This window comes from Cnephaeus nilssonii (genome assembly GCF_951640355.1).
Source record: "Cnephaeus nilssonii genome assembly, chromosome: 7".
NCBI classification, from domain to species: domain Eukaryota; kingdom Metazoa; phylum Chordata; class Mammalia; order Chiroptera; family Vespertilionidae; genus Cnephaeus; species Cnephaeus nilssonii.
This window is the reverse complement of record NC_137078.1, coordinates 96,187,508-96,201,940: the sequence shown is the minus strand read 5'-3', so window position 1 is coordinate 96,201,940 and position 14,433 is coordinate 96,187,508. Positions and strand designations below refer to the sequence as shown.

At 51.4% G+C, this 14,433-nt stretch overlaps 1 protein-coding gene across 1 annotated transcript; it reads left to right on the top strand.

Moving 5' to 3' along the window:
• Nucleotides 1–4,773: 4,773 nt before the first annotated feature.
• Nucleotides 4,774–14,173, top strand: LOC307103608 (arylacetamide deacetylase-like 3; the record flags this gene model as incomplete). Its single annotated transcript, XM_079778037.1, has 4 exons — nucleotides 4,774–4,938; nucleotides 8,592–8,808; nucleotides 11,559–11,622; nucleotides 13,399–14,173. 4 exons carry the CDS (start codon nucleotides 4,774–4,776, stop codon nucleotides 14,171–14,173), a joined length of 1,221 nt encoding a protein of 406 aa, XP_079634163.1.
• Nucleotides 14,174–14,433: the final 260 nt, after the last annotated feature.

The following is a 14,433-nucleotide window of genomic DNA, read 5'->3' as shown; positions in this document are numbered from 1 at the left end:
TTTTTTAGCAAAAAATTAAAAAAATAAAATAAATGGCAGGGGGTGGAGATAGTGGCCACCAGGAAGGTTCAATATAGAAATGAAATAAATGAACTGGGATAAATTGTGTGCACACAGTAGCTGTGCAATAAGTTGACGCTACCTGCATTCTTGGTCCAGGCAGTGGGCGATGGCTCATGAGCATTGTTGCAGCGGAAAAATGAGCAAAAACATTCCATTGGAAGAGAGAGGAAGGAGGCCAAGCCAGCTACAGAAACTGACGTGACATTTACGTATGTGTTAATTCCCATTTCAAACTGTGGCTGAAAAGTTGATGCAGCTGAAATGGAGACATTGCCAAACTGGTCACCAGATGAGCCCAAAACCTGCTGGCAGCAGCTGGGTAACTCAGAACAAGTGTCTTAACCTCTCTGGACCTTGGTGCTCTTACTTGTAAAATGGGCTCCCTTTTAGTTTTTTAATTCTCTGACTTGGATAAAACCCAAGCTAGAGCTGATTTCATTTTGCTGTTTACTTTCTGGCTGATTGGAGTCTCCATCTGGGGGCTTTGCAGGCAGGTCAGTGTGGCTAGGACAGGGGGAGCAGGGGACGAGGGACATCGGAGAGGGGTGTGGGGTGGGGAGTCACATAGGGCCTGGAGGATATTCTGAGGCCTTTGGTGTTTCCCTGAAGCCGCATGGAGGGCCCACAGGTATATATATGTAGGCCAAGGAGAGTCAACGCCCCATGCTGCGCCTTTGAGCTGATGATCCTGTTTGCAGAGTAACCGATCGAGCTCCCTCATTCAGTCCCAGCCAAGCCTGGTCATAAAGCTAACCAACTAATTTCTGTGGGATGTTTGTGGCCACCCTGTTCCAGTCGCACCTTTTCCACCCTCAGGGTGCTATTACCACAGGCTTACCTGTGGCCTGTACCCTTGAGCATGGCCTTTGTCCCACTCAGAGACTGACACACTGAGTTCCTGCCGGGCACCTGGCAGATGCTCAAGAAATGGCGGGGAAGGCAGCCAGTCTTTGCAGAGGGCCTCCCTCCCCCGGCTCCACAGAGGAAGCACCCCGATGGCTGTACAGGGTGGTTACTCAACAAGTACCTGTCGGGTGGGTGAAACATTGAATCGACGAACAGTGTCGTCTCCCAGCTTCTCCTCTCCACCACCCGCGGAGTCCGTTCTAGCGGCGCCTCCATGAAATAGGCCACCTGGAGTCATTCAGCAGCAGGTGCAGGCTCCTCACCTTCAGGGCCAGTCCCGGCAGCTGGGAAAACGGAGAGCTGTTTTCATGGCTTGGTGGGCAGCCAGATCTGATCCGAGCCCATTTGTTGGCGCGTTCAGATCGCAGCTGGGATGATGGTAGCTGTTGCCCTTATGTATTTCGCTTATATCAGTGCTCATAGGTTTGCTGCAGAAATCTTCGTGTGTGCACCTTGGAATCTTTCTCCCGCACCTTGCTGGGTTGATGTGTACTCTACCGTCTATGCTCCACGTGCGTTCTCTTGTTACAGCTATTAAAGGACCAGGAACACATAGGGGCCATAATGAGATAGCACCACACTCCCACCAGGTTGGCTAAAATGGAAATTAGTGACCACATAAAGTGTTGGCAAGGATGCGGAGCAAACAGATCACTCCTTCATTGCTGGTGGGAATGTGAAATGGTGCGGCCTCTCTGGCATGTCCAACCATAGAGGAAGGAGCCGATTTCGATGGAGAGACTCCAGGGGAACATGGGGCGGCATACAAGCAGAATGAAGAAGGCAAAGGTCATAGGCAAGTTGCTGGTTCAAGATCAGCCGTGTGTGCTGTGAAACTTTACCCCCGTGCAGGAATAGCCCCAAATACTACCAGGCAAGGAGTTCTGGAGGTCACTGAGCAGGGTCACAGACCAAATTGAGATGGTCTAGTCACAAGGTTTAAGCCCATTTAAAACATAGCAAGAAGCAAGGGGAAAGAGAAAGGTAAGTGGCCCACATTGAATTAGGTGCCAGGGGGTGGCAGATACATACCTGTGTTGTGGAGTGAAGGCGAGTGAACGACCACTGGAGTCCAGACCAAATTAAAATTTAGGTAGCCTTTAATAGCCGGCTGGCGACTGCTCTGTCTTTCTCCATGCAGGGAGTCCAGAGAGCAGCCCCCACCCTTTGTGCAGGTCCACTTTTAAGCCCATTAACCACATCCTGTTTTTGCAGAGCAAGCAACCCAAGACAAAACAGTTTTCTCAAGCAACGTCAGGGTCATGCCATTGATGACCATGTTATTTACAGGGTCATCCTGTTCTTCAGAAAGCTGACAGTGATCTATGAAAGAAGGCCTATGTGCTGGGAAGGGGCCATGAGACCGTATCTCAAGGCCTGGCCTGGTGTCAGCACTGACAACTCTATCTGGAGCATAGTCCACAGCCTCAGTAGTGCTCAAAAATTCCCACTCTCTAACAACCTGCTCCTCCTGGGCACTATTCACAGGTCTTCTCTCGTTGCCACATTCAGCGGGAGCTCTCTCGGTGTGGTTAAGAGCACTGGAGGGGTTCCAATAAATGGAGGTTGCCCGGAACCAGCATACACTAACTCCATCGGAGAGATGCAGGACCGGTACACCTGGCCAGCAGGAGCTCATTCATTGGCTTGCTGAGTAGATGTGAATTTTGTCAGCATTCTTCGGGAAAGACACGTAGGGCCAGAGTGGGGCCATACTGGGTGTTACCAATGGGTGAGCAATTTAGGATGATGTGGCTGTCAATCCAGTCCTGGCATTCTCGTGACTTACCACTCGATCTTTCCGTGTTCTGTGTCTGGACTCTATTGTTAATATGTGGTACAGTTACTATCTTGCTTACTGCCTTTCGCGAACACTTGTGTTATTTCTCCCTGTGTCTCTAAGCTCTGTGTTTACTCACAGTCTATCCCTAACACTCCCTATGTGTTTTATCTGTGCCTCATGGTACCGATTTACTTTCATCTGTGCTTAACACTGAGTTTCCTTCATCCTGTTGTTCTCTCTTTGGAGCAGAATTGGATTTCCTAAATAATAATGCAAACACCCATTACCCCAAGCTTCTGCTTTCATATCTTTACAATGAGTAAGAATTTTTGCCCAAGTCATCTCACAGGAAGGCATTTTCAAGAACCGTATGATGGGAAATCATTAAAATGTGGATGCATCAAAAAGAGAGGAACTCGGTGGTTTCTATAAGCTTTGTGGTAGGTGGACTGTGGTGGGTTGCTGGAAACGGATGCACTTGGCCTTGGAGTCAGATTTGAATTGAGCTGGGTTTGAATCCCAGCGCTGTCTGCCCCTGACTGTGGACAAACTGCTTCATCGAACAGCCTCTGTCTCCTCATCTGTGGAAATGGAACTAAAGGTGTTTCGGGTTCTGGAACTCTCCCTACCCAGCAGTCAAGGGCCCTTGGGGACCTGGGGTAACATGGAGGAGACAGGGGCTGCAGGATCTAAATCTAAAGGAGTCGAAGACGGTTTCAAAAGCCATAAACTTCACACAGATTTCATGTGTGTTGTCTCCAGGCTTTATGCAATTCCACCTCCTCTCACTTCCACCAGCACCCACAATAAACATAACCAAACAGAGAGAGGACCCGAGTTCTCCATGTTGCCCTTTTCCCCAGGTCACGTGACATCATCCATCCGTCCATTCAATGATGATTTATTGGGCACCTATAGTGTGTGCTAGACACTGGGGATGCCGTAGTGAGTGAAATGGACATGGCTCCTTGCTGGAATTGTCATTTCCTTGGGGAGACAGAAAATAAGCAGGGAAAACAAACACATATAATTCCAAATTCTAAAGTGATTGCAAGCCTGGCTGGCGTGGCTCAGTGGTTGAGCCTCGATCTATGAACCAGGAGGTCACGGTTCGATTCTCCAGTCAGGGCACATGCCCAGGTTGCGGGCTCTATCCCCTGTCGGGGGCATGCAGGAGGCAGCCGATCAATGATTCTCTCTAATCATTGATGTTTCTCTCTCTCTCTCTCTCTCTCTCTCTCTCTCTCTCTCCTTTCCTCTCTGAAATCAATAAAAAGATTTTTAAATACAAACAACAGTGTCTATGTATTCATTCCTCCATTCAGTAGACATTTGCTGAGCACCTGCTAAGTACCAAACCTCTGGGGATAAAGCAAGGAACAGAACAAAAATCCCTGTCTCCCCAGAAGTTACATTCTACAGACAGTAAACAAACAAGTGAAGCATGGTATTATGTCAGATGATAATAAAAGACATAATTATAAATTAAGCAGTGTGTGTGTGTGTGTGTGTGTGTGTGTGTGTGTGTGTGTGTGAAATAAGGTGGCCAGGGTGGCCTCCCTCAGGCGACATTAGAATTAGAGCAGAGGCCTGCAGTAGGGGAGGGTTGGCTCGGCTGACAGCTGAGGGAAGAATGTTGCACAGAGCACAAGTGCCAAAGCCCTGAGGCCGCCTGCGCAGACTCGGGAGCAGCAAGAGTGGTCCAAGGGCAGAGATGTCCACGCTGACTTCCTAGAGCAGGGCCCTTTCTCGCCGCAGTGCCAGGATGGAAGCTGGCACCGGGAGCCCCGGTTTCCAGCCGGGCCAGGTTGCACACGCCGCGTTCTCCTTTTCGTGGGCTTTGCAGAGCCAGGTCCTCACTCGAGTCTGTGACTCAACCCGGCCTGGGCGTCAGGGACGTGAGGAGGTGGGGAAGGCAGGTTGTGATATAAGTGTCGGCGATCTGCTGGCTCCACACGGTGTCCTAAGTGGCGTGTGCTGAGCGCGGCCGCTGGTGGCCTCCTCTGTGGTGGAAACGACAGATGGCGATCCTCCTGGCCCTCCTCGGGGCCCCCTGCCTGCTCTTCCTGGGGGTTGGGCTGTGGGTGATCGGCAGCCATTTCTTCACCGTGGACATCCCCGTGGCCATCGGCCACCCTGTGAAGCTGTGGGTCTTGAACTGCGGGTTCCGGCTGCTGGTGGCATGGGTGAGCTTTGAGTCTTATTTGTCCCCTCGTTGGGAAGGTGAAGGAGAGAGTTGGCAAAGCAGAGCAGAAGCTTCTAGTTGAATTAATATCCTGACAGTAGAGGCTGACAGTATATTCTCGAGCCTGAATAGTTCCCATTAGGTAACCAGTGGCTCTCAACCTCTTCCCAGAGTTTCCCAAGCCGAATGGGCTGAGAGCCACAAAATTCAAAGAATGATTCCCGTTCTCATTCTCACTGGCCCTGTCTCCTGTCTCACCTCATTCACAGCGCTCACCGCTCACCACGCTGTGAAGCTATGAGGACAGGAATGCGTTGTTCTGGATCTTTGGGGGACCTCTTACTACCTACCTGCTAGCTAGAACTGGCCAATGACAAAATAAAGAGGCGCGCTAGCAAATTAGCAAATGAGTACAGATGAACAAAACTACAGAAGGTGGCTTTATAGAAACGTATAATTTGCCTCGGAGAGATGGAAGACTGTTCCTATTTCTTTTCCTTCTTTCTTTCTGGGAGACGGAGGGGGAGGGAATAGAGAGACAGACACATCCATGAGAAAGAGGCATCGATCGGCTGCCTCCTGCACGCTCCCTTCTGGGGATCGACCCTGCAATCAGGGCACGTGCCCTGACCGGGAATCGAATTGGGGACCTCTTGGTTCAACCACTGAGCCACATTGGCTGGGCAAGATGGAAGACTGTGTATGGCATTAGATTCTGCTTGCTGTTGTTGGTGTGTGTGGTTTAACGAAATCTGTGTAAGTAGGTCATGGCGAGAATCGTGTTGAGGTTGGCAATAAGGGTTTGCCGTGCTGTTCTGAGGGCTGGCAGAAACAGCAGATAGAAAATCCGTTTCTTAAGTCTCTTATGTAATGACAAGCGATTGCAAACGCCTGTTCTCATGGGAAACCATCGATGCAGAATCACCCAGGTACCACAGGTTTCTTTGCCCAGGGTCAGGTGATCATTCGCTCCTGGCCTCTTCCTGGCCTTGACCTTCATCGTCTACAGTCGGGGTTCCCAAACACAGCGACTCGGTTTCCTCATCTGCAAAACAGGGAAGTAACAGTCCCGACTTCATAGCCTGTTGTGGCGAGGCAGTGAGCTGAGTGTGTGTCTGAAGGCCCAGCACAGAGTGAGCTCTCCATAAATATTAGCCTTAGCACTGTTGGTTGATTTGGTTTTTTCCTACACAGATGTATGTGTTGTGCCACTACTACCTGCCATCCGCCAGCTCTAGCTCTGAGGGTCAGTGATGGCAGTAAAGTCCCAGCTAGAGTCTTCCTGCAGAGTGGGGGAGATTGGGGGATAGGAGGGGTGGGGAAGAGACAGCAACATGCAAACAAAACGATTCACAGAGTGGCAAGTGCTGTGGGGAAGTAAGACAGGGCTTGTTAATGGGGTTCCCCAAGCCCCCAAGGGTGACAGAAGGCAGGGCGTCTGTGAGTTTAGATGGGGTAAAAATCACCCCACTTTCCCTAACCTCTAATGAAAATATACTATTTCTTCCCATTCTAAATGAGGGTGATAACCCAGTGCTGAGACAGCAGAAGCTGTGACTTGGTCACCAGAGGGATCACATATTTTCTGAGCATATTACAGCGGTGGCAGAGTCTGTGAAAGCTCCCATGTCTACCCCATTCCTTTGAGATGGTGATAGTATAAGACCAGGCCCCAGATCTCGCCAGTTAGTGTGCTAATAAGGAAGCCCACATAGTATGACATCACACATTCACTTCAATATTTTGATGATTATATTAAAACTAGAGGCCTGATGCACAAAATTTGTGCACTTGGTGGGGGAAGGGTCCCTTAGTCTGGCCTGCACTCTCTCACAGTCCAGGAGCCTTCAGGGGTTGTCCAACTGCCATGGAGGCGGGAGAGGCTCCCACCACCGCCACTGTGCTCACCAGCCATGTGCCGGCTCAGTGCTTCTGGCTGAGTGGTGCTCCCACTGTGGGAGTGCACTGACCACCAGGGGGCAGCTCCTGCGTTGAGCATCTGCCTTCTGGTGGTCAGTGCATGTCATAGCAACCAGTCGTTCCGCCATCGGTTGATTTGCATATTAGCCTTTTATTATATAGGACTAGTGACCCGGTGCATGGATTCCTGCACATTGAAAGGAAATCAATTGGGGTAGGACTAGGCAATATGGGCCAGACACGCCCTGGAGCCAACCTCCCATGGACCCTCCCCTGCTGGCTGCACCTGGGGTGGCACCATGGCCGGAAGAGCATCTGCAGAGTGAGCGAGGTCCCTCCGGCAGATGGGGTCCCTCGGCCTGGCCTGCGGGGATCGGGCTGAAACCGGCTCTCTGACATCCCCCGAGGGTCCTAGAGTGTGAGAGGGCACTCTGCAAAGTTGCTGTCTTCAAGGTGTGGAACGCAAATATAAGTGTGCAGTAAACCAGATTCGGGCCGACAGTGCCCCAGCAACAACATAACCCATGGCCAAAGGTGGAATTGTGTGGCCCCTCGAGGAATTGGGCACCCTCCTCTCTGGTTTCGGGGTGCGTCACCCGAGAACTGCCACTGCCAAGTCACTGTAGCTCAGCAGCTCCTGCGCTGAGTGTCTGCCCCCTGGTGGTCAGTGTGCATCATAGCCACCAGTCAAAGGGTCAGACACTTAGCATTATTAGCCTTTTATATATATAGATAAAACTGCCTTCCTTTGCAATCCCATGTATGTATTCACAAACATTCTGCCACGAGGTCACAGGCTTCACTACCAGCCCAGAGGCCTTGGCACGGAAAAGGTTAGGAACCCTGGAAAGATGGTGCCCAGGGGCAGACCCCACTTTGTTTTTATTTTTTTATGATGCAAACGTTCAGACATACACCAACAGTAGAAAGAATCCCCACGTCCCCACCCCACAGCTTGAGTGACCCTGGCCCATCTTGCTTCATCTGTGTCCCCAATCTGTCCCTCATTCCCATTTGCTTATGAAGCAAGTCCTGGATATTATATTTAAAAAAATTTTTTTATTGATTTCAATGAGGAAGGAAGAGAGAGAGAGAGAGAGAGAGAGAGAGAGAGAGAGAATCATCAATGATGAGAGAATCATTGATCAGCTGCCTCCTGCACACCCCACACTGGGGATCAAGCCTGCAACCCTGGCATGTGCCCTGACCGGGAATCGAACAGTGACCTTCAGGTTCATAGGTGGATGCTCAACCACTGAGCCACGCTGGCCTGGCTGGATATCGTATTATTTTATCCAAAACTATTTCCATAGGTATCTCTAAAAGGTAAGAACTCCACCCTCCCCTTTTAGAAAAACCACCACAATGCAGTCATTATCTCTTAAAAATAGCAACAACGACTGGGAGGGTCAGGTTGGCTGGGGGAGGGGGTCCGGGTGGGGGAGGTGTCTCTGGAAGGAATGTCAGGTCCAGGCCCAGCTGGAGCAGGGACCCTGTGGAGGTGGGGAACCCTCAGGGGTGGCCAGAGCCTGGTATGCAGGGCTGGGTTGTGCAGGGTCCGGGGATGGGGAGAGGTCTGAGCGCTCTGGTGCAGGGCCAGTGCCGGCCTGGGACCATCTGCTTGGGGGATGGGGGCCACCCCTCTGCGGAGGGCATGTGTGGCCGAGGGGCGGCAGGACTCCCAGGGACACGCCGAAATCCTTCCCACTGCATTTCCTCTTCTCTGGCCAACAGGGGCTGATTCTTGAGAAACTGAGAATCTGTTCGATGCCCCAGTTTATCCAATTCGTGCAAGACCTGCTGCCGTTCAGCAAGGATCCAGATGTGGTGGTCACCGACCTCCGCTACGGGACCGTCCCCGTGAAGCTGTACCAGCCCAGGAGGACCTCCCGCCGACTCCGGCCCGGCATCCTGCTGTTCCACGGCGGGGGGACGATCCTCGGGAGCTTTAGTAAGAGTCCTCCCCTGAGACCCGGCCTGCGGTGTGACAGGCCGAGCAGTGTGGGGGGCACCCGCCTCCCGGCATGAGGCTGCACTCCTGTCATCTTCTGGGGTCTGGACGCCGCCGTGATGACCTGGGAACACCGGGGCAGCTAGCGGGTCCCAGTTCGTTCAGGCAGCGAAGACACAGAATGTATCGATCTCTTTCTGGAAGGAAGAGAGCAACCTATGCCTGTTCAGGTCCCCCCACTCTGTGAAAGTAGGGCGTCCCGAGGACAGCCTTCCTAAGCCGAAATGATGTCAAGCAAAGAAGTAGTTCTCTTAGGACCCAGCTTGCTGGTGGTTGCACAAAATAAGCTGAGATAAAGCCCAGATGCTCAGTTCAGAGCTCTGGGCTGGAGGCTGAGATGAGGCGTGTCCCCGTGAGAGGAGCTTGGCAGGGGCCACTCTCCCTGCTGGGATGGGGGTGGGGTAAGGTGGTGCTGCCTCCATAAGGGCTCTCTGCAAAACAGACGCTGTTGCTTTTCACCTTTTTTTTTTTTCATATATTTTATTGATTTTTTTTACAGAGAGGAAGGGAGAGGGAGAGAGAGTTAGAAACATCAATCAGCCGCCTCCTACACACACCCCACTGGGGATGTGCCTGCAACCAAGGTACATGCCCTTGACTGGAATTGAACCTGGGACCCTTGAGTCCACAGGCCGACGCTCTATCCACTGAGCCAAACCGGTTACAGCTTTTTTTTTTTATATATACTTTTTGCCCCATTGTCATCAGTTCTTAGACTTTATTTTTTATTTTTTATTTTTTTATATATATTTTATTGATTTTTTTACAGAGAGGAAGGGAGAGGGATAGAGAGCTAGAAACATCGATGAGAGAGAATCATCGACCAGCTGCCTCCTGCACACCCCCTACCAGGGATGTGCCCGCAGCCAATGTACATACCCTCGACCGGAATCGAACCTGGGACCTTTCAGTCCGCAGACCAACGCTCTATCCATTGAGCCAAACCGGTTTCGGCTTTTTTTTTTTTTTTTTCTTTGTAAAAGTGAAAATCCACTTGGGACTTCCTTTGGTTAGCCAAAAACAGGTACTAACTAACGTAGGTGTTTCGTAAAAGCAAAGTTTCAAAAAGCGGGGGCTGCGGTCTATCCCTATGAAATTCACACAATGTAAAATTCACCATTTGAAAGTGTACAGTTCAGTGGCATTTAGTACATTCGCAATGTTGTGTGGCCACCGCTTCTACTTAGTTGGAAATAAGGATTTCTAAAACATGAAAATGACTAAAACATATCATTTTGTTTCATATCAGGAGTTCCTTGAGACAAATTCTGGGACAAACAGATGTGAAGCCAACGATTCAAGGAAAATTAATGAGAGGGGAAAAACTCACAATTGAGACAATTTTATTCTCTTAATCTCCCCCTCCCCCAACTGTAGGAATTAGGGGGAGGAGGGGAACACCTTTAGGGTGCTTTCTAGTCTTTGGGATGCCAGGATCTATTGCAGTAGTCTTTGAGAATAGGAGTTGGATGCAGCCATGGTTTGGGTATGGTCCGCCTAATAAATGACAGGAACAGCAAGTATTTATTAATTTTTATCCTCACCTGAAGATATTTTTCATTGATTTGAGAGAGAGAGAGAGGTGAGAAACATTGATCATTTTCCTCCCTACTCACCTCCACCAGGGAATCAAACCCACAACCCTTCAGTGCACAGGATGACACTCCATCAACTGAGCCACCCGGCCAGGGCAACATCGAATTTATTAATTAATATTTACAAATATTAGGATTTACGTGGCAGGCACTGTGGAAGCCCTTTGTGTGCATTATCTCACTGAAAACCCCCACACCCTATGATTATCACTGTCCCCATTTTACAGATGAGAAAATCAAGCCTCAGGGAGAGAAGGGACGTGCCTCACACTGCTTCAACTCAAGTGAAAAGGAGGCAACGTAGCCCTGGCTGGTTTGTCTCAGTGGATAGAGCATCGGCCTGCAGACTGAAGGGCCCTGGGTTCGATTCTGTCAAGGGCACATGCCTGGGTTGTGGGCTCGATCCCCAGTAGGGGGCATGCAGGAGGCAACAAATCGATGATTCTCTGTCATCATTGATGTTTCTCTCTCTTTCTCCCTCTCCCTTCCTCTCTGAAATTAATAAAAAAATATATCTATATATATAAAGGCCAATATGCAAATTGTGCACTTGGGAGTTCCACCGGGAGAGCAGGAGTTGGATTGCTCGCTATGATGTGCACTGACCACCAGGGGGCAGCACAGAACATGGCGGGTGACCAGTGGCGGCAGAGGAGTGCTGAGGGAGCTAGGGAAGGAGGAGGCGGGCAAGCAGGGAGGCCAGGCCTAGGGACCTTACCCTGCATGAAATTCATGCACAGGTGGGGTCTGGCCCACCCGCCCGGATCAGGGCTGATTGGGCCGGGCCAGCCAGGGAGGGGGAGGGGCCACTGGTGGTTGGCGGGCCAGCCCTGCCCCCTGGTCAAACTCCCGGTGGAACTCCTGGTCGAGGGGACAATTTGCATATTGGTATTATATAGGATGTATAGGAGGCAACATAGAGATTCAAACTTGGGTCTGAATCCAGAGTTCATGCACAGAACCACTGTACTGATGGCCAAACAGCTTCTCAGATAGTGTCAATGAACATTCACGTGGTGGGCAGGGGCTGCTGATGATGGGTAAAGGAAGCCCACTAGCTTTCCTAGTGAATTAAGAAAGCCTCTTATTTTCCAGGATTGTACCACAAAATATGCTGTTGTTTGTGCAAGGAGAGTGACTCGGTGGTTTTAATAATTGGGTGAGTAAAGGGGAGGGTGGGGAGGGCCAGGGAAATGATGCTGTGACCTGGAGTGAGGGGGCGGGAGGTGGGGACTCAGACAGCAGCGAGTCGCGGGACACCGGGAGCAAGGACACCAGCAAGGAGGAGAGGAAGGAAGAGGGAGAGACGGAGAGGCAGAGAACAGGCTCTCCTTCCTGTGGGCAGCCCGTGGGGTGGGCATGTTTCAATGGGGTGCTCTGTGCAGGGCATCCTTTGGAAGCTGGGTGGGGGGTGGGCTGCCTTAAGCGGGTCAGCTGCCAAGCTTCAGAGCACAGCACTTTGGGGTGGAATAGTCCTGGTTGAGCAGAACAGCCCAGCACGTCTCTCCACTAAATGCCCACAGTGCTCTGCGCCATCACCAGGGCAACCACAAACACCATCACATCATTTCCAAGTGCTCTCCAGAGGGAGGGCCACCCTGGTGAGATCCAGCAAAGGAAGGGAGAAAAATTAAAAAGCCACTCTCTGTCCTAACTGATCTTGGACAGTCACCCACCCAACCTGGGACGGGGGCGAAGAGGGCTTGGTGGACATGGGGCAGGAGAGACCTGGGCGGACCTCCAACCTGGACAGCCCCCTCCCTGGGCCTCCATGTCAGGCAAACTGGTCACTGTCGTGGTGTGGCCTTGTCCTCCTGCGAGCACGGGGTCCCGCTGGGGCTGGGAGGTGCCCCTGATTGCGCTTCTCCTGCAGTTTTGTTGAAATGCACACTCCGGGAAGAAACACCAATTGCCAAGATCTTGGTGGGGCTCCATTTCCCGGCTTTCGGGGGGCACAGCTGGCTGAGTAGAGTAAAAAAAAAATAGATGCCAGTCCCGGCTCAGGGAGAGAGACCCGGATAGCAGCTCACCTTACAGTTCTTGGCTCCAAGACTGTTTCTGCGGGGAGAATGGGAAACCTTGACCTAATTGTTGGCCCTTACATGTCGTCCTGACCAAGAGATGGTCAGTAAAATATGCCAGCAAATACCTGCAAGGACGTTATGTTGTGACTCCTGGGGAGACAGGGTTTAGGACTCAACACATTGCCGTCCCCGGCGGCTAAGAAGAGGGGGCATCAGAATGGACATGGCTGGCAGAAGCTTTGTGGATCCCATAAAGCACTTCCTAAGTTAGAGGCCAGCATTTAGAATTGTGAAATTTCTCTCCAAATTTGAATTCTGGAATCTCTTGAAAAATGCCAGGCTGGCGAACCCACATGACAGCTGCCCCTGAGTGAAGCCAGGGGCTTGAGTTGGGGTGATTGATCTGAAAGTGGTGCATACTAGTATGTTATCTGCTGGCAATCGGTAGTATCTAAGTCTTCAAGAGGCGAGGCCACAAAGACCTGTGAGCATGGCAGCGTTATTTACTATCTAGATCCAGGCCAGCCTGAGGTTGCTCGTAAAAGAAAAAATCCAAAAAGTAGGGAACGGGTGTGAGCCAGGGCAGATCCAGAGGGAGGGGGCTCCTGACCTGGTGGTGATAGCTAAGCTGTGGACCAATAGGTGGATGGCAGGGCTCTTGAGGTCTCAACCTGTCCCCTAACTTGACATGGAGACCGTGGGACTAGCAGCTGCCACTTACAGAGCCCATGTGCCGGGCACTGAGGATTTTATGTCTATGAGCTCCTTTAAGCCCCATACCTTAACTTTAACTGCTCAGGTTTCAGAAGGAGGAGTTAATGGAAGAACATCGAGCCCAGGATGCCAGACACAGGTGTTTTGGGCTCTCCTGGGGTCATGAGTGTAAACCATGTTCCTTGATTCCCTTTTAGATACCGCCTGGCGCCCCAGCACAGGTTCCCGTCGGCCGTAAGAGACTGCCTCGTGGCCACCATCCACTTCCTGAAGTCCCTAGATATGTATGGGGTGGATCCAGCCCGGGTTGTGGTCTGTGGTGACAGCGTGGGAGGGGGAGCGGCCGTGACAGTTTGTCAAAAATGTATGGCTCGGTCGGATCTGCCCAAGATCCGGGCTCAGATTCTGGTCTATGCCACTCTCCAAGTCCTGGATTACCAGCTGCCGTCCTTCCAGCAGAACAAGAATGTCCCACTGCTCTCTCTGGACTTTGCCTTCCTCTGTATGCATTATTACCTGGACATAAGCCCCCAGTGGAAAAGCGCTATCCTCAAGGGCGCCCATTTGCCTGCCCACCTCTGGGAAAAGTACAGAAAGTGGCTGAGCCCGGAGAACATCCCAGAGAGGTTTAAGAAGACAAGCTACCCCCCGGTGGCCCGTGCGCCCCTGAATGAGGCTGCTTATCTGGAGACAGACCTCCTTCTGGATTTGCTGCACTCGCCCATGCTTGCCGAAGACGAAGTTGTGTCTCGCCTCCCAGAAGCCTGCATCGTGAGCTGTGAGTATGACCTTCTCCGGGACAATTCACTGCTGTACAAGAAGCGACTGGAGGACCTGGGCGTCCCAGTGACTTGGCACCACATGGAGGATGGTTTCCACGGGGTGCTTAACACCTTCGGCATGGGCTGCTTTCAAGTCCCCTGCGCCACGAGGATTCTGAAGGCCATGGTCCAGTTTATAGAGGGCCTGTGAGAGTGTAGGTCCCGCCATCATCCAGTTCCTTATGGGTCTCTCTGTTGCAGGTGATGCTGAGTGGGGCCAGGGAAACTATTGAGATTGCCATCTTCTTCTTTAAAAAAAACACACACCCTGGCTAGTTGAGCTTTGATCTATGACCCAGAAGGTCATGGTTTGACTCTCGGTCAAGGCATATACCCAGGTTGTGGGCTAGATCCCCAGTGTGGGGCATGCAGGGGGCAGCCCATCAATGATTCTCTCTCATCATTGATGTT